Source organism: Pantherophis guttatus, chromosome 2 (genome assembly GCF_059756535.1).
Source record: "Pantherophis guttatus breed Tessera chromosome 2, ASM5975653v1, whole genome shotgun sequence".
NCBI classification, from domain to species: Eukaryota; Metazoa; Chordata; class Lepidosauria; order Squamata; family Colubridae; genus Pantherophis; species Pantherophis guttatus.
This window is the reverse complement of record NC_142064.1, coordinates 237,902,755-237,927,161: the sequence shown is the minus strand read 5'-3', so window position 1 is coordinate 237,927,161 and position 24,407 is coordinate 237,902,755. Positions and strand designations below refer to the sequence as shown.

At 36.9% G+C, this 24,407-nt stretch overlaps 1 protein-coding gene across 39 annotated transcripts in view; it reads right to left on the bottom strand.

Annotated features, from left to right (window-relative positions):
- Positions 1-24,407, bottom strand: part of FOXP1 (forkhead box P1) — a 631,964-nt gene that overhangs the window by 45,889 nt on the left and 561,668 nt on the right. For all 39 annotated transcript variants that reach the window (XM_034440573.3, XM_060684181.2, XM_034440574.3 and 36 more), the window contains one exon: positions 4,780-4,884. In XM_034440573.3, coding sequence (XP_034296464.1) covers positions 4,780-4,884 — 105 coding nt within the window. The remainder of the gene's footprint in view (positions 1-4,779; positions 4,885-24,407) is intronic.

The following is a 24,407-nucleotide window of genomic DNA, read 5'->3' as shown; positions in this document are numbered from 1 at the left end:
GATTATTGTTTCTCTTGATATAATGAAACAATATGGGGAAAAGCGTGTCTGTTAAAGCTGAACGGCCATGAAATGATGCATTGGATGTTTCAATCCTAAAATAACACTTGGATGTAAGAAAATCTTTTATATTGGTAGCGATACCACTATGTGCATTGGTTGGTGTTACCTGTCATGCAACAAATCTATCTTTGTTTGGGACAAAATCTACTATTGTCTGAAATTCAAACAAAACCAGGATTTTGTAAATTGGGATACTGAAATCCACAATCTGTTAAAATGAGGGCTTGTTGTCACTAATTTCTTATGCTTTTCATTATTTTAAAATAAAAAATCCTAACAATACATACATGCTGACTTCATGGATTGTTATATCTCTAACATATACGGAAGTTGCCCAAACATTGCCCAATATTACTATTATTGCCACTGTCATCATGAACAGGAAACACTCTTCCTTTTTGTCCCTTCTTTCTCATAGATTAACACTTTACAATTACATTTCTCTTTCCTAACACCAATAAACGGAAAGAGAAAGAGCGTGTTGTGGTGATTAATAGTTAAGAATTATTAGCTGAATAGTTAATAGCTATTAACCTATTAACTGAAGTGCACAGTTCTCATTAACAGCTACATCTTTAAACTGGGTGTAAAGGTGAAATGCAAAAATTACAGATACAACTAAATACTTAATGCTGTGCATATTTTCATGACAAAAAAAAAAGACTTTCTAGCCTCCGAATCCATTAATATTTTAAACTAAAAATTCAGCCACCTAAAACACGCAGCAAAGGAAACAAGGTAAAGGTAGAATCCTTAAGCTTTAATTTAAGATGAATGCAATGGATTTCAAATTAGAGATGTTAAGCCGGTCATACGTGACAAGCTTTGGAATATTTTCTTTTGGTCACACTGCTTGATGGTTCTTTTCATCCTTTGTTACATTAGGCTCTTTTTTATAATGACACTGAGAGTCACAGTGCATAATTAATAGGAAATGAAATATTCAAATGGCCTCTAATGCAGCCCCAGTGAAATGCCATTGAAATAAAAAGGCTAGGGAAGTGTGGAGACATCAGGAATGGGTATGAATGTTGGCATGTGTCACTTTTTTAAACCTCAGATAATGCAAGCATAAAAAGCATGCTAGCACACAGCAAGCAAAAACAACAGGCTAACATTAAAACACATTTTTATGGCACAGTAGTTATTATTATTGAATTGTAAAATGGGCAGCTTAACCAATTCTGTTTTTCACACATTCTATTGTCGAGTCATCAAAATTCTAGTATAATCATTTACATCAAGTTCGGCAAATCAAATGCAGATGTGGCAGTGTGTTTAAACAACATTGTATTCCACAGGATGGGGTACATAGGCAGACAAGTGTCATCTTTAAAATTAAAAACACACACATCCTATGTCACCAAACAGCAATATGAGGAAGTTTCAGATGTGTTTGTCTAAGTTAGCTTACTGAATTATATTTTGAGTTAATCTAAGATTACTTTTGGGACAAAATAATTAACAGGAAGCATTTCTAACTATTTATTACCAAGCAAATACTTTAGCTTTTTACAACAGCCTTGGTTAGAGATTCTAGGCGCATTTCAAACTAACATCTTCTCGTGACAGCTTTTCAGAATCTTGCACTGCTTAAACAACTCAAAACACCCTTCAAGACACAGGCTTAAATTTAAACTTCTGTGTCAGGGCACACACCATATGAATGAAATATACAAACACAGTACACACACACACAGCGTATATGCTTGTGCGAAGAAAACTAAGGTTAAAGAAGCAGTAAATCAAATGCTTCTCCTTGAACTAAAACAGTCCATTTTGACAGCTGATTTTCTTTCTTTGAAAGCATGCAGCACACGTAAAATAAATACTTGTACAGGTGGGGAAAAAATCTTCAATATCCTGGACTGTGTTAAAAAAAAAAAGATCCTGTTGGATTTATATTTGTTTAATAAGAGATTTCCTGGATGGATAATATCCACACAAACAATTAGATGCGGGGGGTGGGGGTGGGGGGTGGGGAATGGCAGTTATTTAAAATTTGAACTACGAGTACGATTTTTATAAAGGACTGGACAGAAAATGGAGTTTCAAAAATCCAACTAATCAATTTCCATTAAACAACAACATCCCTATTTATATTTTAGTTTGCTGATCTTGCTTAATGTCTGTACCCTCATTGTAATCTTTCAGTCCTGTTTCAAAACGCAAAAATTCTAAATAGAACAAAATTCTATTCTAAATTGAACAAAAAAGTCATTGCTATAATAATAATTCCCGGTTTAAGGAATCACAATCTTGTATGAAACTTGTTGCTAATCCTAGTACCACCAAATGATCTCATCTCTCATTCTGGCTGGATTCCAACATACAATTTCATTAACCCAGGTACCGCAGGTGATAAAACTCATTTTTCCCTAAAGAGACAGCTAAAAAGTACAGTTATACATTTATGAAGTACCAGCAATCAAAATTATGGATTTTTCTAAAAGGTTTTTAACTACTTTTATTGAAAGGAAAATTGCTGTCTCAGACTTTTTTTTGACACTATTACTAATCATAAATTTTACCATTTAGACACAGCAATAATGTGGGAGATAGTGTCAGTAAAAAGTACGAAACAAAGATGATCGCTGTCTCTTAAGTAATGCCTTCTGATACCGGAAATGAACCTTAAGACTAAGAGACATAAACCAAATATCTAAAATTCTCATTGATTGCAAAGAACAGGGTTAGTTCCAAGAGCATACAACATAAAACAAAAGGTATCCATTCATCTAGGAAATTGACCAAACAAATTAGCACGATGGCCACAAACTAACCCTGTTGTTCTACAAAAATAACACACTATAAAATTATCTGTAAAGGCACCTCTGGGTCTTTTCTCTCCAAACTTTTTTTCCGAATATTATAGAGATCACTAGAGGGCAGTGTGGTATTTAGACCATTCTGACCTTTGTAAGTGATGCAACTATTACTTAGGTCTTGAACTTTATTACAATGTCAGCAAGGTTAATCAGGATGCTGTAAAATCTGTGACATTCAAATCTGAATTCCGATTTGACATGTTCCACATACCAGGGAATAGAACGAATTAACATTTTGTTGATAGTATAGTTATGTTGATCAACTTTCCTACATATTTGTTGTCTGCCAGCATTTAAAAGGGGATGAATAAGAAAAACCCCACCTTTAGCTGGTGGTCAGTTTACAAAATGAATTGGGAAAGATGAAATAAACAATCGTATATGCCTTTGTATGTATGAAATAAACAATCGTATATGCCTTTGGAAGTTTCCATCCCTGAGTCTTTTTCTTTTAATGTTGAACAATTTTAACCTCGATGTAGTTCAATTAAGCTTAAAGATAACTTCAGTTGAAAACGTTCTGATCTGCAGACAGCAGTCATTAATGCATCTGAAGCAAGTTCTGATTTCCAGCTTTCTTTAAGCAGGTATCCTTATGCGTACTTTTCTCTCTCTAAAACCACAAGCATAGTTTCTGGAATTTCATGTGGAAGTGCTTAAGGGGTTGAAAGTTAACACCTTTGTGAGCTGAGTAGCCTTGCAGTTGCTGCTAAACAAAAGCCTCTTTTAGAAGCTTTCCTGAAATGTTTTCTTAACATGTTCCAAGTAGTTTTAGGCAAGCAACTAAAGTAAACAAGATGTTACCATGATAAAAACACTTGTGAAAACATTGCAGTGTGTGCCTAAAATGTTTCTTTCACACAAGCATTCCTTAGTTTTACCAGCAAGCTTCCATCTATAATTCATAAATGATTTAATTTTTAAATGTATTTCAATTATAACTGTTCCTGTTCCTACCAAACTTCGCAGAATTACAAGTCCAAAACTATCAAGCTTAGATGTTGGTTACAAAGCTTACTTCCTTTTGTAAAATAACGACCTTAGTATATTTGTGTATATATGTATCACACAGTATTACGTGTACTACTATCCTTCCAAAAGAAGTGGATTTCTGTAATTCAGGGTTCAAAAGAGGAATCCTTCATGCTCTATGAGGTTGGGATATTTCATTATCCCAATTAGGTAACATCATCAGTACTAATGATGTTACCTAGTTGGGTAATGTAATGTCTGTAAGCAAACAACCATGCTCAAAGAGCACAAAGGATTCCACTATTATCTTTTTCCACCCATTTGGGATTTTTCAGCATCATTTCTGATAGTCTCTGATCCTTGACATTTGGGAAATACTCCCATCCGGCCGTTATCATGTCAAGGAGGCAAAGTTTGCTCTGGACAGTAGATGGCCTTACTTGATATACCAACAGGCAGGACAAAAATCACAGATAGAAGGGAATGAAAGTATTCAGAACTCCAAAGTAAGTAATTAAACTCAGAGTACATCTTGGGATGCTGTACCCTCCACTATGAACAAAGGGATTCACATCCTGTACAGTATGTGCCCATTGTAAATACATACTGTACAGCTCTAACCCAGTTAGAGAAGCAGGTATATAATAGCTCATCCTACAGCTTTACCACATTTAACAATACCAATAACACAGCAATACACATTTGTACATCCACATGTACACATACTTATTCAGACACAATTGCATGTAGATAAGACAGACAGATAGACAGACAGACAGATATTAGATAGGGATGGGATGGGATGGGATGGGATGGGATGGGATGGAGTAGAGTAGAGTAGAGTAGAATAGAGTAGAGTAGAGTAGAGTAGAGTAGAGTAGAATAGAATAGAATAGAATAGAATAAGATTTCTTACTTTAAAAAAGACTGGAAATCTTCACATACTGCTTCGCAGCCCGGCCATTTGCATACTCCGTGCCCATAAAGCGGATGACTGTGAGAGGGTTCTTCATGAGATAAACTGAAAGAATAATTAAAAGGCTGAAGAGAGGAAACCATTATCATGTGAAACTTTAAGTAAGCTTGCTTTGGTGTTTGAAAACATATTTATCAATATAATCCAGTAACAGTACAAAATACTGACGAACAAGCAAATTATTTTGGGTCATGCAATACAGGTTTACAAGAGAACATTCCAAAACTTTATTGATGAATTGAATGTATCACATCTATGAATCAGAAGTCTTAACAAAAGTTGAAAAAAAAATGAAATATACTCCATTTTTAAGATGCTTAAAAATTGTATCAAAATAAGACACTTTTGTTTGTACAAAAAAAAATTCTGTATCTTTGTTCAGTTATCAGCCAAACACCGAACTTCTAAAATTTTGATTACAGTATCGAAGTCAATAACATTTTCATGGGTAATAAGAATCATTAATACATATTTTGGAGCAACATTGCTGTTTTCCATAAGCCAAAATAAAAATTAAGCCTGAGGAAGAAGGAATCTGTCTGAACACAAAATAGTAAGGGAAATGAATCTGTTGCATTTATTATTATTCCTAAGTATCTTTATTCAACTGTGGTATTATTTTTTTGATAATTCCCATAATTTTAAATGACTTTTATATATAAAGCACCTTTAATTTTTTTTACCCCCATTCCTCTTATTTTTAACAGAAAGCTTTGCCCAATACTATTAAGATTAGTGAAGAGTTTTTGGTTTAAAATATACTCACAAGAATTATTTATAAATGTTTCAGTTTTGTTTCTAGAATTTGCCTCTTGCACACCACCAATTAGCAGTCTTATCTCTAAACTATCACAGAAGTATATTTGCCAACAACATTGGTTCAAGATGGCTCCAATAACCATTTTGTTATTATTCATTTGCCTTAAGCTTCCACTGTAATTCATGTGAAGACTTGATAAACCTTATATTCAGATATTATGAAATAAGTTATCATTATAGTTAATAACATTATAGTATTTAAAGTAAGCTATATCGTAATAGCAGAGACAACATTCTTTTTAAATCAGTCAGTGTGCTAGAGTGCAAAGGACATCAGATTTGGACTACAAAAAGCAGAATCTAAGGGTCTATTCAGTTGCTATTTGGAGTGATTACAATAATTCAGTTGAATATACTTGTGAATAATTTTTAAAAAATTAAAGGAGGAAAGGACAGCATACATGCCCTGACTCTACTGGAAACCTGGAATACACACTAATGTTAGTGGAACAGCTGTATTTTTACTGTCTGAACCATAGCAAAGTTGTTAGTAAACAGGATGTTTGGGATGGGATCCTGGAAAGTAACAGTAATAGATTGGCTCTGGTGATTGTGTTGGAAGAGCAAACAATGTGAATTCCATTTTTAATAACCATTGCTATAAAAATGACCATTGGAAACAAAATAAAAGAGCATTGTTGAATGAATGATCTCTGTCTTCTAGAATTAACAGATAGGAATAAGAGGAAAAATGTTAAAAACAAGTGATACTTTTCACAGAAGGCTAAAGTTTTGATGAGCACAATATTAATTTAAGTAACTCATAAAGTCCCATTTGTGTAAATAAAAATGTCTTTCAAAAACAATGCTGGGGTAGATGTAGGGAAGTAAATACTGTTTTAGAATATGAAGAAAGAGAGAGCAGAGGATTTTAATACTTACATCAACAATTTTATACTAAAGTTAGATGATTTATTTAAAACAAGTATCACTGGAGAAGCTTTTATAACTGATGTTACTCAGAAGCTTTTATAACTGATGTTACTCATAATCAGCTCTTCTAAACATTGAATGATTTAATTGGTTTTCTTGTTATCAATTGATTGCCGTAATGAATTATCAGGCCCTTTAGGTCAATAAAAATGTGTAGCTATGATCAGCTCTTGCAACTTTTACATTTTTCTATTACAACCATAAAAACTACAAGATGCAGTAATTATAAGGCCAGCAACTTATAAATTGTGTAATTTTGCCACAATACTTTATTTATTACTTATTTTTTTTTTAAAAAAAACATTAACTGTATTCTGCTCGAATGCTGGTCCTTGCCTTCCAGTATAAAATATATTAACTTTTGGAGAATTGTGTAATTATTCATTTATATTTCTGATATTTTCTATGACATTATCTAACTAAATTAAATTGGAATAACTAGCACTTAACTTTATGTTAAAATACTCATTCAAAGAATAAGCAGCATGTACAATTAAAAAATTGTATTTTTATACAAAATATACTTTGTGGAAATCGTGATTGTTTTGATTGATTTTTGTCAGACACTGATAATGTTACTTTTTTCATGTCTGCCTTGAAAAATCTAGGAAGGAAGGAAGGAAGGAAGGAAGGAAGGAAGGAAGGAAGGAAGGAAGGAAGGAAACCAGAGACAGATAAACAGAAGAAATATATCTATCACATCCTAAATTAAAAACAAAAAATTGACAATAACTGGATGCAGATTATAAGTGGCCAATGTAGATTTCGTGGCAGCAGTATAGAAATGGCTTCCAACTGCCTTGTTTTTATTTTTGACTACCCAGTCCGGTCTATGTCATAAAGATTTCCTGGTGCTTTTCCAAACAAATACCAAACACACCATATTTGTTTCTCCAAATGCCTTCAAATACAGGGAATGTGTAACAATTGACTGTGTTATATTGTGGCAAAATTGCACCAAGATTTCTTTTTACAGGTAGTTCTTGACTTACAACAGTTCATTTAGTGACCTTTCAAAGTAACAATGACACAGAAAAAAGTGACTTAGGGCCATTTTTTACACTTATAACCATTGTAGCAGCCCCATGGTCATGTGATTTACATTCAGATGCTTGACAAGTGACTCACATTTATGATGGTTACAGTGTCCCAGAGTCACATGATCTCCTTTTGTGACCTTCTGTCAATGGGGAAACCAGACGACTTAACAGCCGTGTTACTACTTTCAGAACTGCAGTGATTCACTTAACAAATGTGGCAAGAAGAGTCATAAAATGGGGCAAAACTCACTTAACAAATGTCTCATTTAACAACATAAATTTTGGGCTCAATTGTTGTAAGTTGAGGACTATCTATACTGTCTTTAAGGAATCATAACGGAAAATAATCAGCCACTAAGATTAACATAGATGACATGACTATTTAAACATATACATGCAATGGCAAACAACAACTTCCAGTCCATATAATGGAATGACTTACATCTTTTACTAGGCTAAAAATTCGATTATAGATGCATATCTGCTCCGAAGTGACAGGAATAGATGGCATTATTAGATACTATCTTTATTGTATCTCAATTATTTATAGGATTTGAGTTTTTTTTATAAAATATAAAAAGATGGATGTTTCTGTTTAAATGGGAAGTAGAGAATTAGAATAGTAGCTGTGAATTCTGTTCTTAAGGGATCTATATCAATACAAAATCTGTGTAATATTTTCTTACGGATTGAAACTAATCTCATTTTTTTTAACAGGAAAGGTAAGTTTACCCCTGCAAACTCTTGCTTAAAATAGTAGACATGTCTGGACAACATACTGGAATTCAGTCAGTTTATCAAGACACAGAGTACAATTACATTGCAGAAGTTCTCTTCTTATAATGTAATGAGAAAATTATATACTTAACATTTAAACAAAGAATTTGATCATTCTAAACTGAATCATACTGAATCTACTAATCCATAGAATAGCAATTCTACATATACTTAGTACTCCACTGGGTTACTTGACATTCTATTTAGATTATCAGAAACGAGTGACAGAAGAACAGGGTTAGTGAATAAACATGTTTTCTCATCCATTTTATTTTCTTGGTTTAGCTAGCATAGGTTTCATGAGAAGGAGGCCAATCTAACAGAAATTCCTACTCTACCATAACTGGTTGACTGATGCCCCTGTAAGATAATTAAGTCATCACATAGATCTTCTCACCCTATTCACCTGGATGAAACGACGTATCTGGATCCGTTCCAGTCGGGCTTCAGGCCCGGGTACAGCACGGAAACGGCATTGGTCGCGTTGGTTGATGATCTCTGGAGGGCTCGGGACAGGGGGTGCTCCTCTGTCCTGGTCCTGTTAGATCTCTCAGCGGCTTTTGATACCATCGACCATGGTATCATGCTGCACCGGTTGGAAGAGTTAGGGGTGGGAGGCACTGTGTTGCGGTGGTTCTCCTCCTTTCTCTCTGACCGGTCGCAGTCCGTGTTGACAGGGGGACAGAGGTCGACCCCGAGGCCCCTCATATGTGGGGTGCCGCAAGGGTCGGTCCTCTCACCTCTCCTGTTCAACATTTATGTGAAGCCGCTGGGCGAGATCATCCGTGGTTTCGGGGTGGAGTACCATCAGTACGCTGATGACACCCAGCTGTACATCTCCACCCCGGATCACCCCAACGATGCCCTTGAAGTGATGTCCCAGTGCCTGGAGGCCGTACGGATCTGGATGGGGAGGAACAGGCTCAGGCTCAACCCATCCAAGACCGAGTGGCTGTGGTTTCCGACGTCCCGATATAGCCAGTTGACGCCATCACTGACTATTGGGGGCGAATCATTGGCCCCCACGGAGAGGGCTCGCAACTTGGGCGTCCTCCTGGATTCACGGCTGTCTTTAGAAGAGCACTTGACGGCCGTGACCGGGAGGATTTTTTATCAGGTCCGCCTGATTCGCCAGTTACGTCCCTTTCTGGATCGGGACTCGTTACGCACGGTCACTCATGCCCTCGTCACCTCCTGCCTGGACTATTGTAATGCTCTCTACATGGGGCTCCCCTTGAGAAGCACCCGGAGGCTCCAACTGGCGCAGAGTGCGGCCGCGCGGGTGGTAATGGGAGCGACATGGCGCTCCCATGTAACACCTCTCCTGCGCGAGCTGCACTGGTCCCGGTGGTCTTCCGGGTGCGCTTCAAGGTTTTGGTTACCACCTTTAAAGCGCTCCATGGCTTAGGGCCTGGTTATTTACGGGACCGCCTACTACCACCAATAGCCTCCCACCGGCCAGTACGCTCTCATAGAGAGGGACTCCTCCGGGTGCCGTCAGCCAAACAGTGTCGACTGGCGGCCCCTAGGGGGAGAGCCTTCTCTGTGGGGGCACCTACCATCTGGAATGAGCTCCCCCCGGAGATACGGAGGATCCCGGATCTGCGCTCCTTCCGCCGTGCTGTGAAGACCTTTTTATTCCATCAAGCGGGCTTGGCCTGATCTCTTCCCTTTTTAAAATATGTAAATTTTAATCTGTTTTTAAATTATTGGGGTATTTTAATTTGTCTGGGCCAAAAAGTTTAATTTGATTTTATCGGGTTTTTAAATTTTGTGTATTTATGTATTTTATTGTTGGCTGTTCACCGCCCTGAGTCCTTCGGGAGTAGGGCGGTATACAAATCAAATAAATAAATAAATAAATTCAGATCCAAACATAATCAATGTCTTGAGAAACTAAGAAGAAACTAAGAGATGAAAGAGTTATGCTCTCCCAGAGCACATAGATCAGAGGTGGGTTTCAGCAGGTTCTGACCAGTTCTGGAGAACCGGTAGTGGAAATTTTGAGTAGTTCAGAGAACCGGTAGTAAACATTTTGACTGGTTCCGCCCACATCTATTCTCTACCTCCCGAGTCCCAGGTGATCGGGAGGAAATGGAGATTTTTCAGTAACCTTCCCCTGGAGTGGGGTGGGAATGGAGATTTTACAGTATCCTTCCCCGCCACACCCACCAAGCCACGCCCACCAAGCAATGCCATGCCACACCCACAGAGCCGGTAGTAAAAAATTTTGAAATCCACCACTGACATAGATGTGTATTTTGTAGAGAGGTATCTGGTTCCAGATTTCTTTTTCTGATTTTCTACATTGAAGGAACAACTTTTACTGGATTTAACGGAGTTAACAGTCATGTGGACATGGAAAGAATCCAATACACTTGTCAGCCCCCCCGAGTAACGCAGACAGGAAACATGATTAGATGAGCTAATGCTATTTGTAAGGTTACATTAACAGAATCTTGCTAGTCTAAAGGCTTCCTGTCACCACCTTTAACTGTCTGATCAGTTAGGGTGGGTCCTTCCTAAGTTTCTTTCTCTGACCATTAACCCCTTGGGACCTCCTCCCTCTCATGTCTGATTGTTTCCTAGGCAGCATCTCTTTCTCTTGTCCCCCAAGGTCATCCACACATTCCATTACAACACTGGTTAACACTATATTCAGGCATACTAATTTAAATGGACAATCAAACTTTAATCACTTTATCAATTTATAAGCTGCTTCAATGGTTCCAGTATCTTTACGCATCACACAACCACAAATTAATACAGTGTAAAACACAACAGAACAAAAATAGTAACAATACAATATATTAAAAAAACACAGTAGTGGGAAAGCAAGCAAATGACCTACAAACAGAGAAAGATGGTCAAATACTGTTAGTATACTGATCTTAAACCACAAAGGATTTTATGACAATCATCTTACAAAGTTCCAAACAGCAATCATTACCACCCCTTTCCATTTTGCTTTTTTCTTAAGAGGACTGTGTATTGCCACACATATTATCCATGAAAGCCAGTGGTGTAATTTGCTAGTTGCTTCACTATAGCTAAGATTTCACTGAGTCTAACACAAGTCACATAGCACAACAGTCTTCGATGTGCAGCATGTAAACAAACATTTTTGAACAGAAGTCATAAAAGCTCACCGCACTTGTGATTGCGGCCTTACACATTTAAGAATAGAGAATGATTGAGGGTCAGTTGGGCATGCCAGAAATATTTGCTTGGTTCATATTTAACGAATCTGCAATTTCTGAATCAAAAGGACAACCAAAATGTAGTTATTATTCTTCTATATTTATAATTCTCCTAATTTTGAAATGCAGTTTCAAAACAAATGAAATGTATACGGTCATACAAAAAACATGTAAAAGATTATTAATGCCGAAACACTTGCATAAATCTGCATCGCCTGCAAAATTAAGTTACAAAAAAATAAATAAATAAAAATGCAGAAGTACACCAAAATGTGTATTCATTTGGTAAAACCTCTAGAAATATACGTGAAATTAACATAGTTTGGAATAAATGAAATAAAAATAATTAGGACAAATAAAAATGATACATTTAGTCATAATGGAAATCAAATATATCATGCCCTCAGTATTACACGCAAGACACATAAAGAGGAACAGAAATTATAGCCGGTAACAAGACAAAGAATAAGTAGCATCATTTTCACAACAATAATAATAATAACAATGATATTTCTCTATGCCACAGTCTTCAATAGTACTCCAACTCAATAAAACTGTATGGACAATTGTTTTTTCCCATAATGGAAACAGTGGACAACAGTACCTATATTTCAACATCCAAGATATTGTTGGTGAATAAAAGTATCAACAAATGACAATATATTTCAGAACGAATAAAAATCAGGGGGCTGGCCAGGGGGACTTTTTATCAGGTCCGCCTGATTCGCCAGTTGCGTCCCTTTCTGGATCGGGACTCATTAAATACGGTCACTCATGCTCTTGTTACTTCCCGCTTGGACTACTGCAATGCTCTCTACATGGGGCTCCCCTTGAGGAGCACCTGGAGGCTCCAGCTGGTCCAGAATGTGGCCGCGCGGGTGGTTATGGGAGCGATGTGGCGCTCCCATGTGACCCCCCTCCTGCGCGAGCTGCACTGGCTCCCGGTGGTCTTCCGGGTGCGCTTCAAGGTTTTGGTTACCACCTTTAGAGCGCTCCATGGCATCGGACCGGGGTATTTACGAGACCGCCTTCTGCTACCAATAGCCTCTCACCGACCAGTACGCTCCCATAGAGAGGGGCTCCTCAGGGTGCCGTCGGCCAAACAGTGTCGACTGGCAGCCCCCAGGGGAAGAGCCTTCTCTGTAGGGGCACCTACCATCTGGAACGAGCTCCCCCCAGAGATACGGAGGATCCCGGACCTGCGCACGTTTCACCGTGCTCTCAAAACTTTTCTATTTCAGCAGGCTGGCCTGGCCTAACTCTCCTCTTTTAAATTTTTTAATTCGTGATTTTATAAATTGGGTGTTTTAATCTGTGTTTCGGCCAAAATATTTAATAATTTTAAGGGATTTTTTAATATTTGTATTATCTGTATTTTATCTTGGCTGTTCACCGCCCTGAGTCCTTCGGGAGTAGGGCGGTATAGAAATTTGATTAATAAATAAATAAATAAATAAATTAGAAAGAACAGAAGACAAAAACAAATAAATGCTTCAAGTTCAAGGTAAGCACTGGTATCAGGCAAATCTATCTGCAATTTATAGCCATGCAAGAGTATGGTACTGGGTGAGGTTTATCAACCTATAAATCTCAGTTTTCAAATGTATTTAAAAAGAAAAATGTGGTTCTCTCCCTTGTATATGAAATATTAATTTTAAAAATAGTTCACACAGAGACTTGAGATCTTTTTCCACATTCATTTTGAGGTTCAGTTTTGTAACAACTTTCCTGACTAAGGAATTGAAAAAACCTAGGAATCTGCACAATTATGCGACCTTTGATCTGTCCGGATAGTATATGGAATTTGGAAGTTTACTAATATAACCCAAACCAATTTGGTAATTGCTAGGATGTATTTTTTTTAGAAAAAAATCTGACAATGTGCAAAGGTCTAAAAGGACAGACTTTCACCACCTTCTAGGGCAGGGGTGTCAAACTCGTGGCCTGAGGGCCAGATGCGTCATGTGCTGCCCCCACTGACCGGTTTAGCGAAGGGGAAAAAAGTCCCGATACATCACGTGACGCCTCTGTGATGACACAAGTTTGACACCCCTGTTCTAGGCATCCCCACGTCTTTTTTCCCTCAAATTCATGCTTGGTCAAGAGGCGAAAGGTTATATGTGCAATATGTACTCTATCTAATAATATCAAAATAATGGAAGTTTTGACTGTTCCAAGGACAGGTTCTTACAAAGATATTTATCTCTTGAGAATAGCATGGAACAGACGAGACAAATGACATTACTCTGACTCACATAATCTCAAAGCAAAATGTTTTTCAACTATTTCAAACATGCAGCCCCCAATCATTATGCACAGAGCAATCAAGTAGAGAAGATGCAACTCATATACATATCTGCATTAGTCATCTAATCCAGGGGAACAACTACAAGAAAACAAGTAACTAACTGCCAAACAAAATATAGAGTTCTCTATGAATAAGTTCAGTTTGCCTTTGCAGCAAGTGGTGTCAACCGATAAAAAAAAATGACACTCTCTGGACCTGCAATTAACAAACTACAGTGTGGTAAATCTATTCCATCTGCTTTTGAAAAGTATAAATACCATAAAACACATCAGATCTCTGTGTGTTAGGGAGAAGAAGAGACCCTGTCCTTCAGTCCTGAAATCCCTCCTACCTCAGCCTGTTACATAGCATGAAAAGTAAATTCTGCTCATTTAAACAGAAGCCTCTACATAGGGGAGTGTCTCTTAAACTGTTTGACCCAAACACTGGTCTTGAATAATGTCGGTACTCATTACCAAAAAACCAGCCTTACGCACGTCTCTTGGCAGCAGCAACCCCAAACTGGATCCTTGACTCACGAACAACCATTATAAATTGCTCCCATTACTCCCAGGATATGTCCAAAGTAGCCCCTTAAGGATAATTACTCCCAGTTTAAGAACCACTGATATAGAGAGTGGATATTAAGATCCAGAGGCTGCTACTCTTTACAGTCAAAGCACACATGAGAAAAATCAAACTACACTTTGGGGTAAATCGATCATATGCAAACAAAACAACATAGTACTCAAAAAGTGGCTTCTACTTTAAAAAGAAAAAATTCCTACCCCCCCCACCCCCCAAGGTAGGCTTAACACTTACACAAAACTGACTTTTTCATGAGATATTATGAAATCACCCTGCTTTGTGTTTCAATTCCAGTACCTGTATAATTGTCTTTGTTATGTTTTCTTCCCCTTCCCCCTCTATTCAATTCAATTTTCATCAGTATCTAGATATCCAGAATAGATTGTCACATTAGGAATACTTTAATGGGCAGATTTAAAGCTCTAGCATTTTTAATCATTTCACTGCTAATTAACAAGAACAATTTCTCTTTTCTTTTCTTTTGAGTGTCTCTTCACGTACTTGCATACTGTCATCACCGCTTCCTTATAGCCTCTATTTTCTGAGGCTCTAGATATTTAATTCCCTTTAATCTTGGCTCATAGACTCTTCTCTTCCAATTCTTTTTTATTCTAGCTGCTCACTTCAGTATTTGTAATAGTATTTTTTAAATACTTCATCTTAACTGGTGTTATTGGTGTTCTAATTTTTAATAAGAAAAAATAAAAATAATAGGAATCTGATTAACATCTATATATCACATACATAATTTTTTTTAGCACTGCTGTACAATTTCACATCTTCCTTCACCTCCACTTGCGTTTTCTAAGCTGATGTTTCATTTTATACATGGATTTGATTTTCAGCTTATCAGAATTACACTCTACTTATCTTTGTTAAATTTATTCCTCTCTGCATAGTTCTCTAATTTATGCATAAGAAATGGGATTGATTTGGTATCTTAGGTTCATTTTATTCTAATTAAACAAACACTTTGCTTATTTTTGTCATTGATTCTCATTTATGCTTGTATATATAATTTATCTGTATGATTATAGAGGAGGAGGAGGAGGAAGAGGAGGATAGATGAATCTATGAGTTCAGTTTTCTCCTAACTAGGTTTTCTGTGGCTATGAAAATCAGAAGAGGAGTTGGTGAGGCTGGCTGTAATTCATAAAATAAAACCATTAAAAGAATTGATTTATATTGACTGTGCATACCTCAGTCCTGGAGTCAGTAACATATTTGATATGAGAATACTGACACACAATTAGCTGTGTGTGCGTCTGTGTGTGTGTGTGTGTGTGTTAACATCATAACACCTCTCTGAAGGAGAGAAAAATCAATTCTGTTTGAAAGAAGTAATCACTAGTCTTAAGAAGCCTTCATTTATTCCACTGGACATGGACAATTATAGGAAAATCTCTAACTTTCAATGGTTGTATAAGGCTCTCAAAGAAGGATGACTTCCCCAGTGTGGAAGGTCCTGGTGATTATCCTAACCTGTTTCAAATTCATATCAGAATGGTTTGCAGGATATGTCTGTTTTCTATACTGACTATTCATGCTGATGGATGATCTTAGGTTTGGGTTCATCAGAGGAAGTCTAACTAGTTTGTCTTTTCTTACTTCTGAAAATATATTGTTCATGCTAAGAAGGTGAGAGAATAGAGCAGGGGTGTCAAACTCGCCACGACACATTGTCGTCACGTGATGTATTGCAACTTTCTTCCTCCTTTGCTAAACTGGAGGTGGGCATGACCCAGTGGTGAAATCTAAAATTTGTTACTACCAATTCTGTGGGCGTGGCTTGGTGAGGGGGTAATGTGACTGGGTGGACGTGGCCAATTTTTTTTCTTTTACTTTTAAAACCATTTTTTTCTACAACCTCTTCAGTGAAGAGGTTGTAAAAAAATGCTTTCAAATGCCTCTGACGATCCAAGCTGAGTTGCCTGATCGTCAGATGCTTTTTTTCTTTTAAATGCCTCTGACGATCCAAGCTGAGTTGCCTGATCGGCAGAGGCTTTTTAAAAAGCCTCTGCCGATCAGGCAACTCAGTTTGGATCGTCAGAGGCATTTAAAAGAAAAAAAGCCTCTGATTATCACGCAGCTCAGCTGGGCATGGGGGGGTGGGAGCAGGGATTTTTGCTACCGGTTCTCCGAACCACCCGCCTCCATTGCTACCGGATCAGGCAATCCGGTCCAAACCGGGAGCATTTCACCCCTGGCATGGGCAGTGTGTCACACATCCGGCCTGTGGGCCGTGAGTTTGACACCTCGGAATAGAGGCCACTCATTTTCAGTTACTATATTTCTATCTTAATGGCATTTTGTGGTTAGTGGTTTTTTAAATATATATATGCATTGCATTATAGTGCAGTAGGTGGTTGTTTGTCAAACTGAGACCTATATATGATATTATTCAGTGCTCCTTTCTTTCTTCAGTGCTTCCTAAAATATTACATCAACTACCTATTTGTTTTCTGGCAAAATGTGAAGGATTCATTATTACCCTTAATGATACATAAGATTTGCACCCAGACTACATGAATGAATGTTTCTTTCAAATATTTCTGCCGTTTGCTAAGATTGTATGTCAAAATTTACTTATAATTGTTACAGATTAATCTTGCAGTGATTCAAAATTAAGACAGAGTATGCTGCCCTTTGCTCTGACAGCTACCATTGAAAGTAACTTTTAAATTATTTATTTTAATTGTTTTTAACTGAATTTAACATTTATGTACTAACACTTCCGATGCGCTCTTTTCTCACAAACGCTTTTCTAGACATTTTTAAGTTTATGCACTGCAAACTACAGAGGCACTTGATATTTCCCAATGTAATGTTCTAAGAAGAAAAGATATCTGTTTTATTTAACATGGGTCTTAAAAAGAATGTATTTCTCATGTTAAGTAAATGAGAATTCTTCCTTAATTTTTGCTATTTATTTACTTCACTGTACTGCCACTTCTGCCTGTTATATAAATGCATTCAGAGAAAACTTTCCAATTTCTGCATATGTACCAGACAGTAGTCCACAAGATATACAGATAGTCCTTGATTTATAACCGCAATTGATTGCAAAATTTCTGTTAAGTGAAACATTTGTTAAGTGAGTTTTGCTCATAATAATAATAATAATAATAATAATAATAATAATAATAATAATAATAATAATAATAATAATAATAATATTTCTATACCGCCCTTCTCCCGAAGGACTCAGGGCGGTGTATAGCCTATTTAAAAACACAAAACAAAACAACAATTAAAATTTAAAATCATTAAATAGATTAGGCTCAAATTAAAATCCCAGAAATTAAAATACCCCAATTTAAAATTATTATGTTGATAGCCCGGCCTGGTGGAACAACAGGGTCTTCAGTGCGCAGCGAAACACCCGGAGGTAGGAGATCTTACGTATTTCCGGGGGCAGTTCATTCCACAGGGCTGGGGCTCCCACAGAGAAGGCCCTCCCCCTGGGTGTCGCCAGCCGACATAACTTGGCCGATGGCACCCTGAGGAGACCCTCTCTGTGGGGGCGGACTGGTCAGTGGGAGGCTATTGGTGGCAGAAGTCGGTCTCGAAGGTACCCGGGTCCTATGCCATGATCTTTCTTGTCCCAGTTAGGTGAATCACTGCAGTTGTTAAATTAGTAACACGGTTGTTAAGTGAATCTGACTTTCCCCATTGACTTTGCTTGTCAGAAGGTTGCAAAACGGGATCACATGATCACAGGACAGCAACTGTCATAAATATGGGTCAGTTGCCAAGTGTTTGAATTTTGATCACATGACCATGAGGATGCTACAATGGTTGTAAATTCGAAAAAAGGTCATCATTTTTTCCCAGTGCCATTGTAACTTTGAATGGTCACTAAAGGAACTGTTGTAAGTCGAGGACTACCTGAACTATGTATTATTAGATGGGAAACATGCAACAATTCCAGGTCAAAAAAAGTGGAATTTCTGTAGCAACAATGCTAAGTAGATTACATCTACAGCTAAACATAAATTGAATTGTTCTGCTTGAAGAAGAGCTAGCATTTTCTCACAATAACATATGCCGGTCAGACATATTTATGGTAACCATAACTTTGCTCATATTGTATTAGAAAAACACCAAGACAGTAAGGAAAATATACATAGCCGTTCCATTCAAGCAGATACATGACACATTTCCTTTATTTGTACTTTATAAAAAGCAACCATATTCCATAGGACACAAGACTGTTTCATCAGGAAAACCAGCTGAAGCACACAGGTACTGTAAATATCATATGCTATTGCAGGTGCTATACTTTCTATTTGTTTGTGTTTATCTAAACAACATAACAAATAATCAGACAAACAGAGAAAACATTTGGCATGATAATGATATTGTGGGATACAGGGGAAACATCTAGTTTTTGCTGGTTTCTAAATTCGCAAAATTTCTTGATTCACATTCTTCATTTAAAAAAAAAACCCTTTTCTTACGTGTTTCTTGTATTATACTTGGATCTCTGCTATATCATATCAAGGATTTAATCTTTGGAGATGAATTATAATTTAGGGATATCGGAATTAAATCTTATGTTGAATTTAGGGAGAAAAAGCCAAACGAAAAGTAAAAAATGAAGGCACATTGTCGTTCCAAATTGTCAAACTGAAGCTTGTTTTTGGAATTGCCCATGATTTAAAATGAAACTATCTTTACAGAAGCATAATTGGGATAATGTAGACATTTCAAGCACCAATAAAAAGTAGTGCCTTCCATGGTGAATGTAATTTTGATTCTCTGGTAAGAATATCAGCCAATTTAAGATGTTTTCATTGTTGTTGTTTTTTATAGCAATAGCACTTAGACTTAAGTACTGCCCCATAGTGCTTTACAGCACTCTCTGGGTGATTTTCAACATTAGCATATTGTCCCCAAGAATCTGGTTCTTCATTTTATCGACTTCGGAAGGATGGAAGGCTGAGTCAACCTTGAGCTGGTCAGACTCGAACTCCTGGCAATGGAATGCAGAGTTCATCTGCAACACTGCATTGCAACCGCTGTGCCACCACTGTGTCATCAATAATAATGATTGTATTAATTTTATTATTAATGCTATTAATAAAAATAACATTTGAGGTTAGGAATAAACATCCTCTCCTGCTTTGGTGCAGACATATTAATGCCTGGGAGTTGCTCCTATCATGTCTACATTTGGTCCCAAAAAGAAACTACTTGCCAGACAACCATGATTTGAGGCATTAGAAAAGTAAACTGCTATGGTTGTGCAGAGAATCAAATCCAAAGGGTAAAAATGTATTTGGACTATACCAGGCACAACACTACTACCTATCAGGAAATTCTTAAAGGAGCCATGTCTTTTGCTAGCCTTGTACAACTATCATCAGCAATAGATGCAGAAGCTGGGGAATAGGCACAGTATGGTGTTCCCAACAAGTATTAAGTGTGCGTCTGGGCATGCAGCAAATCACATGTTGCACTTTGAACTTGGATCACTGTACAGTGTTACTGAGTGTTAAGAACTGGAATATTCGCACATAGGCCTGGCCTAAATCTTCTCCTTTTTTAAATTTAAATTTAAATTTAAATTTAAATTTTAAACATAAATTTTAATCTGTTTAATTATGGGTTATTTTAAAATTCAGCCTAAATTATTTAATTCGTTTTAATTTATTTTAAATTTTGTATTTCTGTGTTTTATCTTCTGGCTGTTCACCGCCCTGAGTCCTTCGGGAGAAGGGCGGTATAGAAATTTAATAAAATAAAATAAAAAAATAAAATAAATAGGCAAAAGAGAAAAGAAACAGGAAGAGCCAAGAATTAATAGTTATTAGGAATCATACGGACAACTTGGTTTCTGCCACAAGACCTAACACATGACACATGTTGCTGAGAGGTGAAATTTGCTTTTCACACTGCATTGACCACAGCACCCACAGGCACAACTACAACATCTTTCTGTGAATGGGACCGACTGCCAGATGGAGGCAGACACTGAACAAGCTGTATAAGTGCCTGGGGGGGCTGTCCTATATTAACACCACCTGTGTTGGGGAAAGATTGCGCTCTGGATTTGAAACGGCCTTTAAGGAGCCATCAGAATGTTATCTTTAAAAGTGCATGTGAACAGACACGCTGCAAATTGAATTAAAAGAAATGTTGCAAGCAAGCGGCTTTATTCCTTAGGCATTTTCTCAAGGATAAGATATTTGCGACATTGTTTATACCACCTTGGAAAGCCAACATTACCACGCATAAGCAAGTTCCTATTTTTTTGTGGCTTCATTTTTATTGCTCAAATATGAATGTAATATCGTGTGGGAGGGTTCGCTTTTCTTCTTCCAGATGTTTTTGCATAAAGTAATTTTACCTGGTATAAGAAATATGGCTACACAAATGGATATTACAGTTACCAGGATCGGTTTTCTTTCACATAACTTTTGTCTGTCTATGTCAAACCATTACTAATAAATTCACACTTCATGACCAATCAAGGGCTCATTTCATTTGAAGCAGGCATACAGACTTGTGGGACGACAGCTTGTTTTTGAAACAGTGCAACTTGCTATAACTTTTTTCTATTGCCTGCAAAGCCTTAAGGAAAAGTGTGAGTTTCTCACAACACCCGGAAAGTTGAAAAAAAGGTAAAGATAAAGGTTCTCCTAGCACATATGTGCTAGTTGTTCCCGACTCTAGGGGGTGGTGCTCATCTCCGTTTCAAAGCCAAAGAGCCAGCGTTGTCTGAAGACGTCTCTGTGGTCATGTGGCCGGCATGACTAAATACCAAAGCCGCAGGTAACACTGTTACCTTCCCACCAAAGGTGGGCCCTATTTTTCTACTTGCATTTTTTATGTGCTTTGAACTGCTAGGTTGGCAGAAGCTGGGATAAGTAACAGGAGCTCACTCCATTACGCGGCACTAGGGATTCGAACCGCTGAACTGCCGACCTTTCGATTGACAAGCTCTGCGTCTTAGCCACCACGTACTCGGAAAGTAACTATCAGTAAACTAGATGTTAGAAATTGAAGAAGTCGATGAAAAGATACAGAGAGTAAACTGAACGACAATAATGTTTTGTTATCGAGATTATAACTTCACCTTAAATAAATGGACCATGTTTACTTTGCTTAAAGCATATTTGCTTTTAATAGCATTAAAATATCATTAATCTATCCATTAATAGAGTTCAATGGGGCTTATAAGTAATGGGGATGGGGGTGGAAGAAGCTGTAGAGCAGCACATCTGGGAGGCACCAAATTGGAGAAGATTTTGATTGATTTAAGACTCTGTGAGAATTCTACCATTATTTTCAACAGGAACATACAACCATCATCATGTTAAATAAATCTTCAGAAGAGTAAATTCTATCTACAAAGTTTATTGAAAGTATTTCCCATCTTCCTAACATTTGTATTATAAGTATTACCCATCCTCAATATATATTTGAAGTTTGATCCTTTTTTTTAATTGACTCACACTTTTGGGATATTCCTAACAAATACAGTGAAAAAGAAGCTCAGCTGCATACAAATCAGTATAAATTCACATTTCAGTGTTCCGCTGATGTTATTCAGTTGTGCTTAAACAGTTGAATTGGTGAATTGTGCCGACAAACTGTATTATTTCAAGGATAGAGTGGCAAAATATTTCATTCAACTCCAGGCTGTTGGACAGCAATACTTGTTTACAGTTTTGGCTTAGAATTGTATCAAAATTATGTGTACATATTAACAGTAAGTCATCAGCAACCGGTATGCAAAAAAAGTCTATCAAGTTATATTAGAGACAAATGTAACCATTTTGATAGCAAGAAAAGAGTGGCATTATAGAGAGCTCTAAGATATCTGTCAGCCAGATGGAAGTATAAAACAATACATATGCTAAAATTTGGAAAAATTCTGTTCGGTGTCTGCCAAGACTAACCCAATCTATTTAAAGTGCTTTTGGATACAGTGCATACAAAATAGTATAATTGATCGTTATTACATTTGACCAGAAACCAATGAAGCATGCCAATTGAACATTTTTATAATGTCAGGTCAGATTCCAGATGACCATTGAGTGACAAATCTCACCCTCCCATCCAAAGGACAGTCATGTGATGGAATAAGTAATTGCACACAGTTTGGTTAACAATATTTTAAGTTGAAGGATAAGAGAGGCAGGGAAGAACAAAGGGGAGGAAAGGTACAAAGAGAAATAATTTTGTAGGAATTCTTAGTATTAGAAAACTGAACGTGATTTAAATTCTTCAACATGGACTAGTAAGAAAAAGAATAGGGACATCTAATTCACTGAAGGTCTTCAAAAATATGATTGCCATATAAAATACAATAAATGACAATAAGAAAGGATTTAGCTGGTCAAAATTACCAAAATTTCCTACATTTAGAAAGAAAAAAAACAAAAACAAAGCAAAAGACAATTTAATTAGTTTAAAGTAGGTAGATGCCTAATTCCTATGAAAAAGTAGAAATTAATAGAATTAATTTATTAATGTGAATGAATGTGACATTTATTACACTTTTGCAACAGAATTAGAATTGTAGCTGCCAGTATTAGTGAATGATATTTTACTATTATTATTTTTTTAAAAAATGATAGAAAAGATGACTTTCCTGTGTTTATGTTTTGTTGCAAAAAGAAAAAAGAAAAAAGAAAAAGAAAAACCCAAGGGAAATCTTATTAAATGCTCTTTATTCAATCACAAGATATCTAAGGTTTGTATATGAATTTTTCTTTGACAATGTTTCCAGAGATGTCTGCATATACTGAATGACTTATATTGAATGACAATCCTTGTTTGTATAAACAGAGGCATAGAATCAAAATTACGTGAAGTATTAGTACCGCTTTATAAATCCTTAGTAAGATCACCCCTGGAATACTGAATCCAGTTTTGGTCACCACATTACAAAACAGATGTTGAGACTTTGGAAAAAGTCCAGAGAAGAGCAACTAAGTTGATTAAAGGCCTGGAGACAAAAACATATGAAGAACAGTTGCAGGAATTGGGTATGGCCAGTCTAGAGAAAAGAAGGACTAGGGTAACATGATAGCAGTATTCCAGTATTTGAGAGGCTGCCACAAAGAAGAGTGGGTCAACTTGTTTTCCAAAGCACCGGAAGGCAAGGCAAGAAACAATGGATGGAAACCAATCAAGGAGAGAAACTATCTGGAATTAAGGAGAAACTTCCTAACAGTGAGGACAGCTTGTCTTCAGAAGTTATAAGGTGCTTCATCACTGGTGGTTTTTAAGAAAGGACTGGACAGCCACTATCTGAAATGGTTTAGGGTCTCCTGCTTCAGCAGGGAGTTGGACTAGAAAACCTCCAAGGTCTCTTCCAGCTCTATTCTGATTGATTACTTCTGAAACATTTTCATATAATTTACATCTTATTGGTGCAGATGGGTAAGAAAAGGGCATTAATCTTCTTCCATGTGGAAACTAAAAAATATTACAGTTCCTCAATTTATGTAGGAGAAGATGGAGAACAATCTCTATCTCCTTTTGCCTAGAAAACTGTACCTTTCAGTGTATGGACAAAAGCATTCCATACAGGTCAAGGTACAGTCTCATTAGTCATTGCCTAATCATGCATGTAGCAGTTTCAAAAAGCATCAGTGTTGAACAAATAAAAAGCCCTGTGCCAGATACAAGAAGTCATAGGCTGTATCTATCCCATAGACATAGGTTCCTTACTCCTACTGACACAGATTTCTTTTAAAAGAACTTAAAAAACTTTTCAAATCCATTTGAGATCTTTGGAGTTGTCTGTTTCTTTCCTTGTGGAATATCTCCACTATATCACAGTAGACTAAAAAGGCAAATGTAAAGGAAAAAAAAAATAAAGATTGAAAGGCAATATTTTCCTATGATACACAAATGTCCTTTCCTATTATTTGTTGATTTCATCTCTCCAAGTAATTGCCTAGGAGA